General features: G+C 30.6%; 1 protein-coding gene across 4 annotated transcripts; it reads right to left on the bottom strand.

The window, feature by feature from the left end:
- Positions 1–272: 272 nt before the first annotated feature.
- Positions 273–8,123, bottom strand: LOC129314301 (protein SEEDLING PLASTID DEVELOPMENT 1). 4 transcript variants are annotated; one of them, XM_054957699.1, is made up of 10 exons: positions 7,574–8,122; positions 6,827–7,041; positions 6,490–6,640; positions 5,768–5,959; positions 5,177–5,339; positions 4,872–5,101; positions 3,572–3,727; positions 3,184–3,306; positions 1,567–1,880; positions 273–536 (listed from the first exon to the last, which is right to left on the bottom strand). In XM_054957699.1, exons 1-9 carry the CDS (start codon positions 7,982–7,984, stop codon positions 1,569–1,571), a joined length of 1,953 nt encoding a protein of 650 aa, XP_054813674.1. In that variant the 5' UTR covers positions 7,985–8,122; the 3' UTR covers positions 273–536; positions 1,567–1,568. The 4 variants fall into 4 exon arrangements, with proteins under 4 accessions (XP_054813674.1, XP_054813673.1, XP_054813676.1 ...); XM_054957698.1 differs by having other exon boundaries at positions 3,572–3,751; positions 7,574–8,121; XM_054957701.1 differs by having other exon boundaries at positions 3,572–3,751; positions 7,506–7,625.
- Between the last annotated feature and the right edge of the window lie 12,230 nt (positions 8,124–20,353).

The raw sequence follows: 20,353 nt of genomic DNA, 5'->3' as shown, positions 1-20,353 counted from the left end.
TCAAGCCCTCATATTATTTTCTCCAATATTTTTTAGGTAAAGGGCTTTGATTCCTTTTCCTTCCATTTATTTCCATTCTTCCATTTGTACAACATAAAACATCATTTAGAAAAGTATTCACTTCTCTTTTCTATGTGTACTCAACGTCATTCTTCACCTATTTTTGGTCTCCCTTTCAGAACTCTTTGGTCTTCGGAAAACAATATTTGACTTAAAATTACCCATTGTTAATCACTAGATTTCTTTGAATTTAAAAGTTATTTCTCGCATAATTTCATTCAATCCCTTGAAATTCTTTTCAATATACTAAACATAACCGTAAGTTTCCAAGATTCAAGTAGGACTATATCACAAAATAACTTCAAGGATCCGAGAAGGCATAATTGTTACTAGGGCTCTAATCATATGAGACTAATCAAAACAAGATGAGCAGAAACCGTAAGATACACTGAAGACCTTGGGGTTTAGTGGTACCAAGTTGTACCTTTGTGGCACTAGGTTCCGTGTTCAATCCCATGCCTTTTCAAGCGCTACACCTGCCGTTAAAAAAAAAACAAAAGAAAGAAACTATAAGATAAAATCGAGAGGTGGGTGAAGAATCAATTCAAAGGCTGAATGGCTGCTGCTTAAATCACAAGTAAATAATATAGGAGAAATGAGACCTAAAAGATTTAAATACTTGTCAAAATTCCAAGAAATTATCATTAGAAGACTCCTCATGCGTGATTGGGAGAGATTATCTAAGATCATGTATTTAGATAAGCCAATAAATGTACTAAATAGCTTGTATATTATGTTCATAATATAAATATGGATATGTTTGGTTTGTACTTTTGACACCGAAAAGTCCTTTCATGAAACCAGCTCTTGGAACAATGTTATTCGTATTTTTAACAAGCAGATCTGAAAATCATTTGCAAAAAACACCCCAGCCTTACTTTGGACATTTCAGTTTGGCAAATGAACTTCTAAAAAACGAACTTTTGATCAACCAAAAAATCAAACACACTCAGAAATGATCATGTTAGAACTAGAACCTGAGTGCGCAGATATTATGTGATATGATTTGACTAAGAGGCTTTTAGGTCCTATCATTTAAGTTTTTTGGGACTTTTTCTGGCTATTGTCTTTCCTCCATATTCAAAAAACAAAATCAACAGAGGCGGGTGCAAAAACAATTCAACATAATGCTCCATAGCTGCTGCTTAAATCAGAAGTAAATAATATACAGAGAAATGACACTTAAGGACCCATGACTTATATTATTGATAGTTAAGAACGTTAAAAAAAAATTGAATTTCCTTTTAGGATCACAAAAATAAGTTACCAGTTTGATTTACAACTTAGTCTTCCGAATGTTCCAAGGGTGTATAGAAAAATTTACAAATCGTAATTTAAAGAACATGAGCGATAATCTTAAAATGCATCAAAGATAACTACTTTCTACAACTCTTAAAAGAATTTTTTTTTTTTTTGAATCTTTGTCAATATTATAAATTCTGGGTTCTTCAACATCATTTTCCATGCAATACAAGAATGGGATATGCAGACAATTAAGAAACTTACAGTCACTCAGGCAGGAGGGGCAGCCTGTCCAAGCTGCAAGGGGAGCCTTTGACACTGCCATTGGGAGAGGCAAACTCATCAAGTCCTTCAACGTCAGGATCAGAAGCTTCACTGTCTAATCTTTCTTCATCAATCCTATAATGGTTTGGAAGGATGCATAGATGTACACCAGAATCTCCGGTGATTTTCCTTACTTCTAGTTGGTACTTTTGTGCAAGTTCTAGCTGAAGTGATAATATGGCAGATGACCTTGGGAGGAGATCAACAGGTTCTCCTTTTGGGATTACAGTATGCTCTATGGCCATTCTTGCCTCCTGAAAGAGTGACTCGACAATTAATGGCATGCATTTCTTTTCTCTTTTTCTTTTTAATTTAATTTGACAAGCATTCAATTTCAACAATAGAAATATCATACCAGCCTTCCTAGGTCTAGACCTACCTGAAGCTCTGATATAAATCATGCAAATAAAACTTGCCTTTGTTTCTCACTCTTTTTTGGAGGGATTTTCAATTTCTACTTTTAGGTGTCACAATATGTTTTCATCAATGTATCAATCTACAAACATGTCCAGGCCCTTACACCCCTACAGACACAATCAAACTATAATTGTGGGGAAACCAGAGTCTTCCCAAAGTCATATTTCGTCAGTAGCATCCACCAATAAGTGTTGTTTGATTACAGTGGAAAGGATCAGACTTCCCCAAGCTTTTCTCATATATTGATCGTATAGAGAAGCCAATATTATCGAAGTAAAAGGGTATAAGAAATTAACAAATATGATTGCAGAGTTTGTAAGGGAAAAAACATGCTTGATCAGCATCTTGGAAGAACCAGCAACAATGACGGTGCATGGTAATCACTGGCTCGTTCCCCATCTTTTCTGCCACTCAATTTCAAGTCTACCTGAACCACATTTGTTCCAGTAATACCACCTCCACCATTAACAAAATTATAACAACTCTATAGCCAAGCTAACATCATTACTACTACCATCATGACTATCTCCCTCGCTGCATTATCATATTACATCTGACATGTGCACAGTTAATGTTCTCCTAAAACATAGGAGAAACTACTCTTTACTTCACTAGTATCTAGTGACTCATTGGAGCAAAACGGGAAGTTTCATAATCGTTTACTGTTTCACTAATATGTGACAATTTTTGGTGCTAAATTTAGAGTACCATGTCAATTTCCATGATATATATTCACATTTATATTATTTTGGTTCCCTCATGAAAAATCCATGTCTTTGAAGAAGTTCTTAATTCTAATAGCCATAGGTTTGTACAGTTCCCCTTAAGGCTTGACCTACAGGGGGGATTCAGAAAGATGAGCCAAGACAACATGGTTAAGAGGGGGGGAAAAAACCAATGGATTTGGTCTCTAGATATTTGCACTCTCGTTTCCCGCTCTATTTCATCATTTCTAGAACTCAAATTTAGGGTTTCAGCAACATATATCTCACAGCCTAACAATTTTGAGCATGAATTACTACTCCCCCAATGCAACATAAAACCACATTTGGCACCACAGAGAAAGACAAAAAGAAATGAAACCTGCAACCACAAAAGTCAGATGGAATGGCTGAAAGAAAACTACAGTATAAATGTTACCTCCAAGGCATCAACCTTCTCTGACAATTTTATGTTCTCTACAGATCCAACCACCTTTAAACCATCTTCATAGTCACTTACTAGTGCCCGTATAGCTTTTTCTACTTGCACCAATGAACTTGTCTAGAAAGTAAACACATAGCCCATGGCATAAATTTATGACAGAATAATTATTCAACTAAAAATTTAATTTAAGAAATATATTAGGGAAAACATAACTTTGGACTCCTACACTTTGCTCGAATTTTGCTATAGGTTCCTACAATTTTATTTTCCGGTGTTCTAGGTCCTCAGACCTAGAATATCAAAAAAAAAAAAATGCAATGACCTATAACAAAATTTGAGCAAAGTGTAAGAACTTAAAATTATGTTTTTTTAAATATATTACCTTAGTTACATAAATGGGTATATCATGAGACTTAGCGGCAGCTTGGATCCGAGGATTCTTCTTAAGCTTCGATTGCAAGGCAAGCAACGCATTTGCCTCACTAATATTATCAGTCAATTGAAGGGCCATATCATTCATTCTCAGCTGTTTAATTGCTTGCATAATTGTTGCCTCCAAAATCTAGAATTACTGCTCATTCTGTAAGTTAAATAGCCAACACAAAGTACTGAAAAGAAGAGTACGCTAATTATGCTTTGATTGATGACAAGTTGTAAACAGAATACTGGATAGCGCTCTAGGAGAAATAGATCTACAGTAAATAAAGTTTATCCAATTGCAATTAAGATTCAATAAACAATTGAAAGAATAGCCACAAAGAGCAGGGTCTGTCTGGGAGAAAATGGAAGGGAGGGAAGGGAAAGGGAAACCATTATGCTTTTGGTAAGCTCCTCCCTCACTTGCTGTGGGCGTGTAAGAACATACTGTTTTCTTTTTTCTTTTTCTTTTCCTTTTTTTTGGGGCCTGACATGTAAGAGCATACTCTATGAAATTTGGGAGATTTAAAGAACTGCATATTTCTACTGTTCTATTTTTTTCTCCATCTCTTGAGAAAGTTAAAATGATTAAATTTCACACAAAACAGACTCAGACTAAATATCCAACGGGCCTATGGTGTTGTTAATGCTAAGCATAAGATTATACAAAGAGTTGAAGGTAACTGTCACATTAATGACATCAATCCTCATGCGAGAAGAAATAGGTTGACACTTCTCACATCCACATTTCTTCCCTTTCAATCCTAAATCCTAAAACTTACAGTGTTTAGCTAGAACCATAGCATGGTTTATTAGAAATAAGACAATTACAATGTTAATCTGATGTATAGCGTTTGGCTAGAAAACATAGTATAGCGTATTACAGTGTTAATATCCAATGGATCGATGGTGTCTTTAATGCTTTTTGGAGGTAGGTGGTTCAACAGGGAAGTGAAAATAAGAGGATACGTTGCTGGTGCCAAAATGATAGCATTTCAGTCCATTTTCCTGAGGTAAAATTAATTTTGTTAATTTTATGGTCTTTGTAACTCATATTCGTCAATATCTTTGTCATCTGACCCTAAATGCAATTTTCTTTATAGTGTAAATAAAGCTCCAGCTGCCTTATATGAGATCATAACTCAACAAAGTAAAGAAAGGGAAAAAACAGAGCAAAAGGAAAGGAGAGAAAACCAAATAAATCATCTATCTTGGTGGTCTTACAAATTGTTATTCATCAAAGCTGGTGAGTAATGGCATCTTACCCCGTAACAAAAAAGGCGAAGTGGTAATCCATTTTGCCATGAATTCTCAACCATGTCAACAGGCAACCGAGAAAGTGTTTCATTTTGCCAGGTTTGGTCGCCAGACATTTCTGGACCATCTTCAAGCATAAGTTCATCATTCTTTTCAGAACTGCTTGTAACAGGTTCGTGCATGGTTTCTTCCTGTCCCTGAGAATCCATCTTGCGGATGTCCACATGTGGAAAGCGACCTTCACCAAGAAGCCAAACAGTTTAATAACAGACAATATGCTAGGACAACTTAATCTGCCAAGGAAGGGTTTTACCTGAAAGAATAGCATCTACAGTTGCTTCAAGGCTACGGTGAATCCGCAACTCTGTCTTTGAAATTATCTCAACTGCACAACTGAATGTTGATGGACCTTTTCTCTCCAGTACAGTCTTCTGAACACCCCTGCGGCTGGCCTCTTCATCCCCCAGCGTCACACTCTAGAAAATAATAGTAGCTCTAATGTAACAAAGGAAAAAAAAAATACAAAGTCTGATTGTCATATAAAAGATTCACAAAGAGGATAAGAAAATGATAGGGTATCAACAAATTGGGTCGGCTAAAACTGTTATAACACTATAAGAGCATCATAATAAACAATTTATAATTTTTCAAAATATAAAATTCTCTTCAGTCTGGCACTTAATCTATAATCTAAATAATTAGCATTAATTTATCAAATGGCCTTTGGCTCCAATGGCACCTGTTAAGAAAAGAAATCTGGACTGTGACATAGTAGATTTAAATACGCACAAAGTATGGTCTTAGTTACTTTTTAGATCATAAACAAGTTGAAGTACTAACTATAGAAGGTAAAAGCTATCCAATAATTTAATTTGGCATCTCACTTCAAACAAAGTAAGTTCACCTGTATTCCTCCAACAAGCATCTCTAATGAGGGATTCATTATCAAATTCTCAATTGTGACTCCATGAGCTGTGGCAACAAGCTGGATCCCTCGTTGTGCTATTGTACTTGCAGCCATTGCTTCAAGTTTTGTACCAATTTCATCAATTACAATTACTTGCGGCATGTGATTTTCTACTGCTTCTATCAACACCTGAACAATGAAATACCAGAAACACGTGTTAAGAATTTTGTAAGAAAACACAGACATGAGAATCCTTGGATAAAATCATCTATAATCATGGGGATCCTGTTTAGAATATCCACCCCAGAAAAAGAAAAAGAAAATCTCAACCAACCCTCAACCTCAACCACCTAAAAAATCTCGTGCGGGAAGTTGTCAAAAAAAAAAATAAGAAGGAAAAACAACACTTTGGAGAGAAAACAAAAACAAAAGACTCCCACCATATTAGATAAGAGCAGCTGACTTACGGAATACATCTTACATAAAAGGGACGGTCCTGGAAACCTGTTGAACTAATATTTTAGCGAACACAGCAATAACATTTCATTCCATACTATTTTTAAGAATGTTTGCTGAAAAACTATGCCCCAACCCTTCACTAAACTATAATGCCAATCTGGATGTGTCAATTATTCTCAAGCAGTGTCGATAAAACAGATACATTTTCCATATTACTGAACAACCAAGACTCAAGAACCTTTGGTTAAAGCCAATAATACCTTATGTTGCATTTCAGAGTCAGGAACTTGCATCCGACGAGCACTACCTATTCCTGCATGAGGTATATCACCATCACCACCAATCTCATTGGAAGTGTCAACAATCATCACACGCTTCTTGTAATCATTTGCCAACATCCGGGCAATTTCCCTACATGGAGTGAAATACACATTGAGTTCAAGTGAGGGGGGGGGGGGAAGAGCTGCTAACAAGGGGAAAAAATCAGTAACTGTTTAATCAAATTAAAATGAGCGTGCATCCCACCAGCTGCCTATTTTTTAATACTTGGAACTATAACTAATTCCTCGGGCGTGGAATGACAAAGGAAACACTAACCTAATGATCGTAGTTTTTCCCACTCCTGGAGGCCCAATAAGCAACAAAGAGGCCCCATCTTGAACCAAGTCTCGCAACAACTTAGCACTGCCTGATATTGCCCTGCCAACTCGACAAGTAAGACCAATAATTGCACCTTTCCGATTTCTGATGGCACTAATTCGATGTAATGTCCTACTGATTCCTGCTCGATTATCAACAGCAAAGTCCCCAACCTAAAAAAGATGGTCCCATTGAGTTCACAGTTAACATATCTATATCTTCTTGTGAACAATGTTAGGTTATAGTACAAGATATTTCCCAAGAGAGACAGGCCAAATCAAATGACACTACCTTCTCCAACTAAAACTTAATCACAAAATTAAATTGCTACCTGGATTACGAGATGTATCAAAAAAAATTTTAAACTAAAATAAAATTATTAAATTCTGTCAAAACTGATATTAAGGGACTATTTCCTAACAATTTTCACGACTGACACAGGATTGGTATAAAAATAAGAATATGTGAAAAGTTACACAAGGATGATGTGCCTTCACCTTCATGAAATTGATTTTAACTAAGACTTAAGTATTCAGTTCTATTGTAAGTCAAAACTCATAGAGGTATTATATTATAATATATTTTAAAACAAGTACACACTTATCTCATGATTTGATTTTAGAAAATGTCATTTCACCTTCATAGCGAAAACAATATTTTTTTCAGTCAATTCATCAAACAGGTAGTGCGCATTGTTTTCTGCACCTGGGAGGTTGCATGCTCAATATCCTGAACCGTTATAGGATAGTCCGAGATCACAAAATCTCCGGAGGGAAATCTAGCGAGAGGCTTCCTTCCCAAATCCATGACTACTTCAATCAATTGAAGTAGCTCAGGGTGCTCACTGACCCTTTGCCGCATTTCTTCCGGCAACAGCGCCAACAGACGGCCCAATTCAACATCGAAATCATCATCGGGCGAAAAGCAAACCGATATATTTGAAGCCAATAAACGTCTTGGGAACCCAGAAACGTTTGGGGGCAGAACTTGAGGCAAAGAAGCGAACTCTAAGCATCGATTGTGAAAGTAGAAAGCTTTGGATGTGAGCTTCGGAAACAGAGTGTGTGGTGGTGAGATTAAGGAAGGTTGACGGTGAAATGACGGTAACCCAAGCATCCGTGTTGGCGGGAAGAGAGGCTTGCTTGCTCCTGTAAATCAAAGGAAAATGTTTCCTTTCCAAGTGGGACGAAGCAAATTCTGGAGCGAATGGAATTGAAATCAAAGAATTTCTGGACTCTGTCTGTTTGCGTGTTCTAGTGTCTAATTTCTATGTCAGTCCAGTCTTCAAATATCCTACGATTGTGATTTCTAAATTTCCAATTTCTCACTTTGTAAACATTTTGCATATGGAGAATTTTAGTCAGGTAACAGTGTAAACATTTAACTTCAGGTAAGTTTAAAAGAAATTAAAATTTCAGTTCAGAGGAAAAAATTTAAAAAAACTTTAAGGATAAAAAAATTAAAATACTTTTCACTTATCATACAGAATCACTTATTATTAATTTTATTACTTCACTTGTTAATTTACGAATATAAATTATAAATTATATAAATTGATATGTCAATAATTATATAAAACTTAATATCATTTTTTTAATTATAAATAGCAACATCAGTTATTAAATTATTAACTTTATTTATTAATTTATTAAAATTAGTTATAAATTATTAATAGATGTTATAATTTACTAATATCAGTTGTAAATTACTGACCTTAGTAATTTATAATTAATGTTAATAAATTAACAAGTAAAGTTAGCAAGTGATATTGATAAATTAATAATTATAATAAAAAAATTACTAATTAGTTATTCTATATAATAAGTGAAGGATATTTAGTCTTTTCACCCTCAAATTTTTTTTTTAATTTTTCTTCCTTAAATTGAATTGAATTAAAATTTAAAAAAAAAAAAGTTTAAACTCACTTGAACTGTTCTCTCTCCTAGGCTGTTTGGTTTGGAGGAAAGGAGGGGAGGGTTTTATCTTCAGTGCGTTACGTGAATTAAAAAAGCCTACTTGATTCGTTAAAATTTCTTCAATTCTTTTTCTTGCCAGCAAAATCCGTGCATTAAATTGTTCATTAGAAAAGTGCATATCGTCGTGTTTAAAAACCACAAAACACAGTAAGGAAGACAAATAGCAACAAAAAACATTATATAAAACAATCATTAACAAACCTTGCCTTGACCTTAAAGAATTAAGATTGAAAAATTAAATCCTGCTATCAATATAAAAATTTTGTTAATGGGTGATTGTAAACATTTTTTGAATTTGAAAGCATACTGACTCAATAGCTTCAATTGTAAGTTCTCTAAATTCATTTCACATAAACTTTTGTGGACAAAAAAAAAATGTCTTATCCACTAAATGGAATTGATTGCACAATGTTATTGTATTTTATGAATAAGTAAATATTTAATTATACTCCCCCCAATCCTTATATTATAAGTAACATTTAGGCACCGTCTAATTATTACACTTGTTACATTCCAAAATCATTTTCTCACATCTGAGATATGAAAAGTTATTTGGATATAATTTAATAAGATTAAATGTGATTTTTGAAAGTCCTTTTAAGATGAGCTGAATGTAAAAATTTAAAAGTTTTATTTTGTTACTTTATGAAAGTCCTTTTGAAATGAGATAATATTAAACTATATATTTTTATTCTTATTATTTAATATCTTAAATTATATGTTATTTTAAAATTTTTTCACATTTTTTAAATGTTTCTAATACTCCTTCTATTTCAAATTTTAAGACACTTTTAGATAAAATTTCATATCAATAAATTTCATTAAATACATTTAACAACCTTATCTTTTCAAAAACAAAAATAAAAAATTTTTAAAATATCCATCATTTAATATATTGAAAAGAGAAGTCATGGAAATTAATTATAGAGAGAACAAAGATAATATTGAAATTGGTGCATTTAGTGAAACCTTAATCTACTCAAAGTATTTTATATTTTGAGATGGAAAAACTTCTTTAAGAGTGCCCTATGATTTGGGATGAAGAGAGTATATTATATTTGTATAATAAAAATTATGAATTGTCAAAAATCAATATCCTTTTTTACCATTCCATATTCAAAAGTTTAAATTATCATTAATTCAAACGACTTTCAGTTTGTCAAGCTAATTTTAAAAAAAATGTATTCAAACACAAATTTATTATAGCAATTGACTTTCACTAAACTAATGTTTACTAAATAAATTTTTAACAAATTGACTTTTAGAAAATTAAAAATCAAACACATACGTAATCACCTCATCAAAACGGTGAGAGTTGATTAAATTATTGGATTCTTTTAAAAATAGAATAAATTTTTAATTTGTTCTTATTTAATTTTGTTCAAATTTACATTACATTTTTTCTCATAGTTAACACATTTAAATAGAAATAGTATTAAAAAATGTAATCAATATCTCATCAAGTGCTTCATGTTAAAGACCAATGAATCCTGTAACAAGAACTAGAGGAAGTATTGTTGACTAAAAAAATCTCATCCAACAACTTCATTAAACTAGCACAACATAGACCTGTAAAAATAAAAGGAGAAAAACTTATGCACTTAACCTAATATATTTAAGCTAATTTTATCTAATTAAATCAAGATGTGTGAGTCTTTTATATTATTTTTTTATAACAAACTTTTGTTATTAATATTTTTAACACTTTAAGTCACTTGTTTTTGTTTATCTGGATAAAAGTATTAAGTATATAAGGTTAAATGCTCACCCCTTCAAACCATAATATAAAATATTTTTTATGAGTCTCATTCAATCCAAAATACAGGACAATGAGTAGATTATATATATTTTTAATTATCTTTTATTTTATTACGTTCCACCCAAATAATTAGCTACAGCGCTTGAATAAATAAATTGTTACATCTATTCCACCTTAGGATACGGGTGAAAAAAATATAAAAAAATTATAAAAAATCAAAATCTTAATCAATTATTTTTAAAAATATAAATTAATTAATAATGACTTCTATGGTGTTTCAAAAAGACTAAGTTAGTCCTTTTCAAATAAAAATTACAACACAAACATTAGTTCTTGGTGAACATAATTAATAAAGACCATAAGTAGTCCCTTAAACCTACAAAGGACACAACCACTTTAAAACATATAATGAAAAAACACATAACCAATTAACACGCTGTTAAACAAGTTTAAATAGACCTTGCATTGAGAAAATAATGGTGACGATGATTCAAATTGGGCCTGACAGAAGCCCAACTTCCCAACTTGAATCATTTACAAAGCCCAAATAACTCATACCCACCAAACAAAGCTAAATTCATTTTTGCCTGCGGCTGTATCATAATGAACATTGAATAACCAGTAAATGTTAGTTCAATTGATAAAGATTGACTCACAATCCATCAAATCATGAAATTTAAGTTTTACTATCGATGTAAAAACCTTATTAATAAGTAATTTATAAATATTACTGTCAGTGTTTAATAAGTTTGAAGGCATGTTCGAACCTTAGTAAGTCTCCTAACAGCCAACTCACTTAGTTTTTTTTTTATTAGAAAAAAAAAATGAACAGTGAACAGGGTCGCTAGTCGCAAGCCATATAAAATAACTTCAAAAGATAAAATAAAATAACAAACAGTGAAATGAAGCGTGACATCTTAAATGGGCCTGTCAGCCCATGCGAGAGTAGTTTAAATCCACTAGATCCGATCCTTCAATCCTACAACAGAATTGCTTATTACTATCTTCACCAAAAAAAAATGCTTATTACTACAAAAAAAAAAAACAATTGCTTATGGGTTTTATTTTCACAGTTTACTATACTTTTTTAATTATTTTTAAGCTTTTTACAATGTTATTTATGCAAGTATTGATGCTTTTTTTAATCACGTTTCCTTTTTTCCTTTTGTCACTTTCAAGCACGTTTCCTTTTTCTCTTTTTGTCGCTTTCAAGATAAGAAATATCAAGATATAAACGCCCTTGATGCAACTAAATAATCGTCAAAAAATATCTCTTTTTCCCCCGTCTGGACAAGCAAACACGTCCCTTCTTTTTTTTTAGTGAAAGTTTTTCAAGAATTTATCAAAGCCAAAGTATGTTTCCGGGATAAAAAAAATTCATAAAAATAATTATATATTATTTATTAATAAAAATCTCACATTAACATCAAAATTTGAACCGATAACTTTGTTTACTATGAATTAAATTCTTATCAATTAAATTAATTTTATTCATCGTGTTACCTTTTTAATAATGCAAAGTAAACAAAACAAGAGGCAGTGCCGTGTCAGTAAGCCGAAGAAGATTTTTCCTTTCGATCACGATGGGGGCTAAAAGGACTCGAGATAATTGATGAAATACGATAGATTTTGCATTTTTAAGAATGACTCTTTCACTCCCCGAAAAATGGGATTTCTAAAAATGTTTCCTTTTGTTTCATCATTTCTAAAAAAAATGTTATTGAAATTGTTTGATTAGATCAAAATTTTACTACTTAAGAATATTTGTGACAATTAAAGATTGGTATATTATTTTTATAGTTGGTTTATCATGACATCCTTGAGACTAAAAAAATATTGTTGAAAGAGCACCTTTGATTAGTTTTATAAAGAACATAAATAGTTTATTATCACTCCAACTTTGATAAATAAAATTAAATATTGGGCTATGTATACAAGGGGGCGACAATGGTAAATAACAACAGTGACAGCTACAACCAATACTGTTAAAAGTTTAATTTCAGCACTTAGTTAAAAATTGCAATATTTCCTCTTGTCTTATTTCTAAGATCCTATACATTGACTCTTGTTATAAGATTAATTATTTAGAAAATTTAATGAAACATTCATGATTAATTTTCAAAATGTCCTATCTTTTTATAATGACTTTTTTGGTCTTCTTTTCCCAATAAGCTATACCGATCAAAGAGTAATTTTGGAAAAATATAAAAGATTTTAACACACACACACTCACACATATAACTAGCTTTAAATAATTTTCATAAAGTTAGAAAAGTGACTAGCAGCTAGCATCTTATAAAAAAGACCAAAAGAAGTAATTAGCGCTATAAGTTGATCGAGCACGCCTTGGTCAATTATGGCCGAAAATAAATAACTTGGAAATTTGAAATAGTGAATTTATCATGGTTAATGATCCAATGTAAAACTTTAGGAACAATTAATTTCATAATTTTCTTATCATCAAAATGACAATTAAAATCAGTTAATGATTTTGAGTTTCAAAATTACCCTCAACGAAGTTCATTCATTAGATGAGGTTGTTCAATTCATTTGATCAGAAGATTGTCTAGTTTCCTATTAGAAAATATCAATGCAAGCGACATATAAGCAAAAAAAATTAATACTACATTCATTTTAATTTATAAGACACTTTTAGGAAAATTACACTTATTAATAAAGCTTACTAAATAAATACACTTTACAACATTTTTTTTCAAAACAAAAATATAAAATTTTAAAAATATTCTTCATTTAATACTCTATTTGTGAAATAATATTAAAAAAAGAGATAATATAATAAGAAGGGTAATATCAAAAAAATATCATTGATAAAACTTTATTCTTTGAAAGTGAGGAAGAAGTATCTTATAAATTAATGAGAAAAGATGACGAATATCTTCTAAAAATATCTTATAAATTAAGACGAAAGAAATATTACAGATAAAATAATCTTTTATATTAATTAAAGACTATTAAGAAGGACATGAGCCAGCAATGGATGGTAATATACTCGTTTTTTTTTTTAACATTGTACCCCCAGTAATTTCCTATAAAAAAGAGAGAGAGAGATATATATATATATATATATATATACACGTACATATATAAATATGTCAATTCTAGACTTTTTTCCAAAACAAGAGTAGAGGCAGCGGTGCTACTAAAACAACTAATTGTTGATCTGATTAAGCATATGTTTGGGAAAAGACTATAAGTGAGCCCATTTGGTTGCTAAAAAAAAGGAATAGAATGTATAAAAAAATAAAAGCATAAATAAAATGATCAAAATGTAAAAGAAAATAGGTGAATCATATTCATAAAAGAAAAGGATAATTTAATTTATAAGAATGAGAGTCATAATTCATTAGATTATAGATAGTGTGATGATTCCGATATCTATGAAAAATAGTACATTAAATTTTATCATGCTTAATTACTATGAAAGGAATGAATGATTTAGTTTAATTTTGTTTTGATTTTTTCAATCAATTACATTATCATCCTTTCTAACAACCAAACGAATCTAAATGTATTCACATGTATTCTTTTAATTTATATATGTACTATAGAGTGTAGAAGTGAGACCTTGTGAGGTGTAGAATTTACCAAAATTCTTGGCTGTTAAGCAAAGAAGGGCGAGACGTGGACGTGCGCAAATGGAGGGGATAATTTAAGTTGAACACGAACAATGGCATTTTTTCAACATCACGGTGGGAATATAAGATTTAGCTTTTTCCTATTTTGTGGGAGAGCATGCATCAAAATCTAAATTCATAAGTGGGGACATATTTCCACCTAAAGCACGCCTTCACCACTATCCTTTTCACGCTTTGCATTAATTTCTTGGTGGGTGGTGACACTAATTCACATTCATGTACTTAATTTCTCTAAATCATAAAATATTCTCTTTCCTCCATAGAAAAAAGGCCAAGTCCGTGAAATTTACAAATTCTCAACTTCTGAAGATCCATTCCCTTGATTTTTTTTATAGTATAGAAATCTGGATCCACTCCATTGATTGAACTAAAATTAAAATTGTTTAATAGGTGCCTTTTCTGGTTGGATTAAATGCTTTATTCGTGTATGGTCTAACCATGGTTCTACTATAATTATATATAAATATATATTAGCTCTTGAACTGATATCTTAATCGTTTAAAAATCAGTCTAACTTTTAATATCTTAATTAATTGTATCTCTCTTTCAAAATGGCATTATCTATACAGGCAAATGCATACCGATAAAGCAACTCCTAATTTCCTCTTGTTATGAATGGGGGGAGCAACTACTTGGAAATAAGCAAAGAGAGCAGATAAGCAAAAAAAAAAAAAAAATCACATATTGGCTCAAAACTTTACAATTTTAATTTTTATATCCCTTTAATTTATATTACTTATTAAGTTCAATCCTACCTCATGTCTTCTATATTGGCTCAAATCAACTCAATTGAACATCCTAACATCTCTTATGGTTATTGATCTTTTACATAATCAAGCAAATATATACTGATAATAAATATGGAATATTAAATATGAAGAAAGTTATAAAATTGGTAAATTATGAACAACATATGTAACTAATTAATCAAACTGTGCGATGCATGGAAACGTGTCTACCAATGTATAAGAAATAAATTAGTGCTGTTCACACATATGTTTGAAATGTGATTATTCATTGGCTGGATCCACGTAACTTTCTGATGTGTAATTTGTGTTTGATCGAACTTGTAATTACAGAGTCTAGCCAAGGCAGTGTGACCTTTGATGCACAGAGAGAGATCAAACTCGGAATTAATAGATGTACAGACAGAGACGTCAAATGGAGAAGAAGATGCACTCTGTGAGAGAGAGAGAGAGAGAGAGAGAGAGAGAGGTGTGATTTTAATTTGCTTGAACAAAAAACATTACATTTTTCAGTGTTCAACATCAAAGTGTGGACAGAATATTACTTTTTCCATTTTTGTGTGGATGAAGGGGAAGGACACTTGGAAAAGTAATGTTGAATATCTGACCATATATTACAACATTTTCAGCTAATTATGACTTCAGATAAAATATTGTCCTCTCCCATCAGCTTCACGTTTTAACGCTAAACCACTAATTCAGCAACAACATTTCTCGTGTATATGAATATTGAGAATATATCCTCTTTACATTTGGATATATATATATATATATACACATATATGGTTAATATGTAATTGGATCGTAAACTATAAGTCAAGAGATAATTTTAATTTTAAACTTGTATTTGATACATTTTTAATTATAAACAACTAAACTTAAGGCAATTTTGCCCTCATTGTTTAATTAAAATAAACGTCTGTTATTTTTTAAAAAATAAGGTTTGATGTGAAATTTTTTTCAATGGAAAGTAAGAGAGAAAGTGAGTAGAATTTAAGTGCGCATAAGGCCACATTTTTTTAAAAAAATATTTTTGTTTTAATTTAATGGTGAGGGTGAAAGTGCTCTATATTTGATTATTTAAAATTCAAAATGCATCAAATGATCAAATATAAATTTAAAGTTTAAATCGCCCTTGAATCTATCGTTCAAGTCTAAATTGCATGTCAACCCTATATATATATATATATATATAGTTTGGGCTTCCATCCTAATTAATCAAGAAATGAATAATTCATAGATGATGATTTTGGTGCCACCATCCCATAACAATGTCTTTGTTTATTAATAGACTCTTTGTTATGAGTCCCATATCGGGAGGTCACATTGATAAAATGTAAGTTCTACCTAGATGACTTATGGTTGTGACACTCTCACTACTACAAAAATATTGGAATTTGGTAGTGGACAGCTTGTACCAATCATCATAGCAAATGCAATTAAAATGAACCTAAACAATGTTAGGGATCGCTTCCTACAAGAAATGCTACTACTTGATGTTACTGAACAATATAATTAGGTGAAATTTCAATGTGAAATGCTGCCTAGTAGTAAAAAATTATAAAAATAATAAATCCTATATTAAAACTATTTTATACTTGATTATTTTAAAAATTTATTTCTCAAAAAAAAATTAAAACCCTCAATTTGAACCTGGTAATTTTTTATTTTAAAAAAAATAAAAAAACTTGTTAAAGAAAATTAGTTAACCCTCAGGAAGTCAAGATAAACCTGGAGTTTTTCACAAAAAGAAAACTCTCAGTCTCATTCATTTTATCCATGGCAGGACTGGATCCAGATAATAAGAATTGAATCCAAGTGGGACCCCATTATTGATTATATTCACAATCTGCCACAGCTCACACATCAACCTTATTTTGTTGCCCTCATAACCACACATTATTCCATGGTCCTCATCGATCTCATCAACTTAACCATCATAAGCGGGTTCCTTATTCGATTTCAGACCCATCAAACATAAAATTAAAATATATATAGACACTTCTAGAAAACTTTCACCCACCGTTATTGTGTTTTATTACATTTTACTGTGTTTGAATTTTTACTAATTTCTATCAACATCATGATTGTTAAACTTACATTGCAATTATGGCACAAATACTACGGAAACTTGTGGACATATAGATTGCCTTTCAAGTAGATAGTTTGACGCGTGCATGATATTGTTTGGATATAGTACGTACGTGCAGCCAACTCATGAGGAAAAAAAAAATATATATATATATACATAATATTTTTTATTTTTTAAAGTATAATCATTATTTTTTAAAAAAAATACCCTTATTAAATAAATTAATTTATATTTTTTAAATAAAACATCCTATTAAATAGAGATAAATATAAAAAAATAAAATTAATTTAAAAATAATTAACTATTTTATAGTGGGAGTGAAATTCAGTTAAAAATGTATTACATTTTTGAACATTCAATTTTTTAAAAAATTCTTTACAATTTTTAACAAGAAAGTATATAAGATTTGTAGCATTTACAAGTATAAAGTATAACTTTAACATCACGATTTATATTACTTCTCAATTTAACCTACGCCATAGTTGTTTTATATTACATGGCATCTATGACGTACTCAATTGATGCCATCATAATATATTATTATAATCTTGTGTGTGTTTGGAAACATGTTGGTCAAAATTACATTAGCAAAAGTAACTAATACGAGAATAATTTTGTCTTGGAGTTGTCAAAACATGTTTCCAACAGGTTTTAAAATGTAGGAATACGCATATATGTAGTCTAAAATTCCAAACGAATCTGCATCACAATGGTGTCATATGTATATTTATTTTGCTTAATTATCTCACCCGTAACCAGTGTTGATTGACCATGGTTGTCGTTGATGTCTTATATTTTTTTTTACAATAAATATTATAAAATGAAGTTTTAGTGCCTCTCTGTAAGTAATATTCTTTATGCTTTTCTCTTCACGTACAACACTGACTCAGAGTCCCGAGCAAGATGGGCCTCACATTATCAAGACGTGATTCTTCTATTTTTAATATATGAAATGAAATTAACTAGATGGTTTGAAAGGGGAAAAAGATACCAACAAAAGCAAAAGCCCACAAAAATCAATTCAACTGGCAATTATACGAGTATATGACTCATGCATTTTTTTTATTGTTCATGGGAATTTTTTTGTTAAAAATATTTTTATTTAAAATATAATCGTATACTAAATGTTAGCACTTCTTTAATAAAAATTTAAATATTAATTTTTCATGTTATAGTTTGAGAGAGACCAGTCTCTTAAATCAAATCTAACCTTTGTTGGTGACTCATGCCTTATTAATATATAAACAAGGTTAAACTCTACTTAATTTCACTATAAACATGCAAACTTGATCAAAGGATAACTCCCTTCATTTAAACATATAAATTTTTTTTAAAAAAATTAAATATTTAAAAATATAAAATATTTTAAATTTTTAAAATATAATTATTGTTTTTTTTAATTTTCACATTAAATAAATTATTTTATATTTATTTTAAGATAAAATATTTTATTAAATGAGAGTAAATATAAAAAATTAAAGTTAATTTAAAAATAAATAATAAAAAAATAAAATTTAATTAAAAATATTTATATTTTTAAATGACAGCACGTTTTTTGAAATCAATAAATTCTTGAGATAGACTCGACTTATATTAATTTTCGTACTGAAAATAAAAGGACACTGCCATATTGGTGGGAGCTTTTGATACATAACTATGGCGTTGGATCGCGAGCTCGGCTTGCAGGCGGAGGAGAGTGAAGAAGGAAGGACGATGTATGGAATTACCTTTGGGGCTGCATGGGTCCCATTTATTGCTTTTGTCAAAAGCTGCTCTCTATAACTGACACGCACAGACAGAGAGGTCCAGCTGAGCTCTCATTTAATTTTAATTTCATTCTGTTTTTGTTTTTTAGTTTTAATAATTAATTAATTAAATCCACAAACCTTTACAGATTTTCTTCGCATTGGTCCTATACATAATTTTGAGAATGATAGATAAATTTTAAAGAGATTAATTAATTTAAATTAAATTTTAAAGTATCAAATTTAAAAAATTTATAAATTAATTTAACTCTTAATTTTATAATTTTATTATGATAAATTTTTAACTTATTTTTAAAAATTTCAACATGGGTAAAGAATAAATAAATTTATTTATTATATTAAAATTTAAAATATAATTATAAATTTATCACAACGAAATTATAAAATTAAAAAAATCTTATAAATTTTTAAAATTTAACACTTTAAGATTTAATTAATCCTCTTAAAATTTATCAATCATTTTCTCAAACTTTTTTTTATATTTTCGACAAGCTATATTTTCATCTACAACTTTAATTTGATTGACTGCTTGATGGCATATAGTGGGTTGCACAAAACTTTACTGATGGCCAAAGCCTAACACGACTTTTTTTTTTTTTTTGTGGAAAAAAAAGAAGAAGAACAAGTTGTTTACACAACTAGAACATGTGTGACCACCTTATCATCACATTGGTGACAACTTTAACGCTTCCTCAAAACACCAAACTCAAAGGTGATTATACCCAAAGACAAGTTCTTGAATATGCTTAGTTAAAGGAATCTAATGAATACGAACTGTCGTTTTTGCCTTTGAAACGATCATGATTATTCATGACTAACATAATGATGCATATTAATATTAATTATTGACAACTTGTACATGGGAGCGCTATATTGTTGATGAAACGATCATGAGATAGTGATAGAATCACGTGCATGCAGGTCCATTACTTGCTGATACTGATTTCTCACTGATGCAAAACTAGAGCAACTTGCTATACATGGTGAATCTTAAATGTCCATTGCATGAAATTTAATATCATCTCAGGATTGCGAATTCACAGAAATGCACGGATCTTCTGCTCACAAATTTAATCATCAACACGATGGTCGTAATTTGATGCCAGTCTCAGTGCATGTCAGAGATCTATCAGCTTTGAGCTGGCAACACACATGAACACAGTAATTACTCTATGGTCAATTATATTATCCTTTAATTTAATTAAGCCACGTTTAATCTCATGCTTTAATTTCTTTCTCAAAGCAAAATATAAATACTGTAATAATAATTAAATAGAACATGTTAATTAATATCCTATACCTATACTCTAGAAGAAATGGATGGTTTTTATCATAAGTATCTTGATGATGATGAGGTATTAATTAAAATTTTTCAATATTACCCCTATTTTTTCACAAGCTCCGGTACCTACTCAAATATTTGACCTAGAATAATCCGATCAACAGCTTATGGGCGTCTCTTTAGAGACATGCTTCCCATTGAGAATTTA

The sequence above is a fragment of the Prosopis cineraria genome, unplaced genomic scaffold (genome assembly GCF_029017545.1).
Source record: "Prosopis cineraria cultivar Desert tree isolate PC_DT_omini unplaced genomic scaffold, ASM2901754v1 PC6, whole genome shotgun sequence".
In the NCBI taxonomy this organism is placed as follows: Eukaryota; Viridiplantae; Streptophyta; class Magnoliopsida; order Fabales; family Fabaceae; genus Prosopis; species Prosopis cineraria.
Note: the sequence above shows the minus strand (reverse complement) of the source record. Positions and strands in the feature narration are given on the sequence as shown.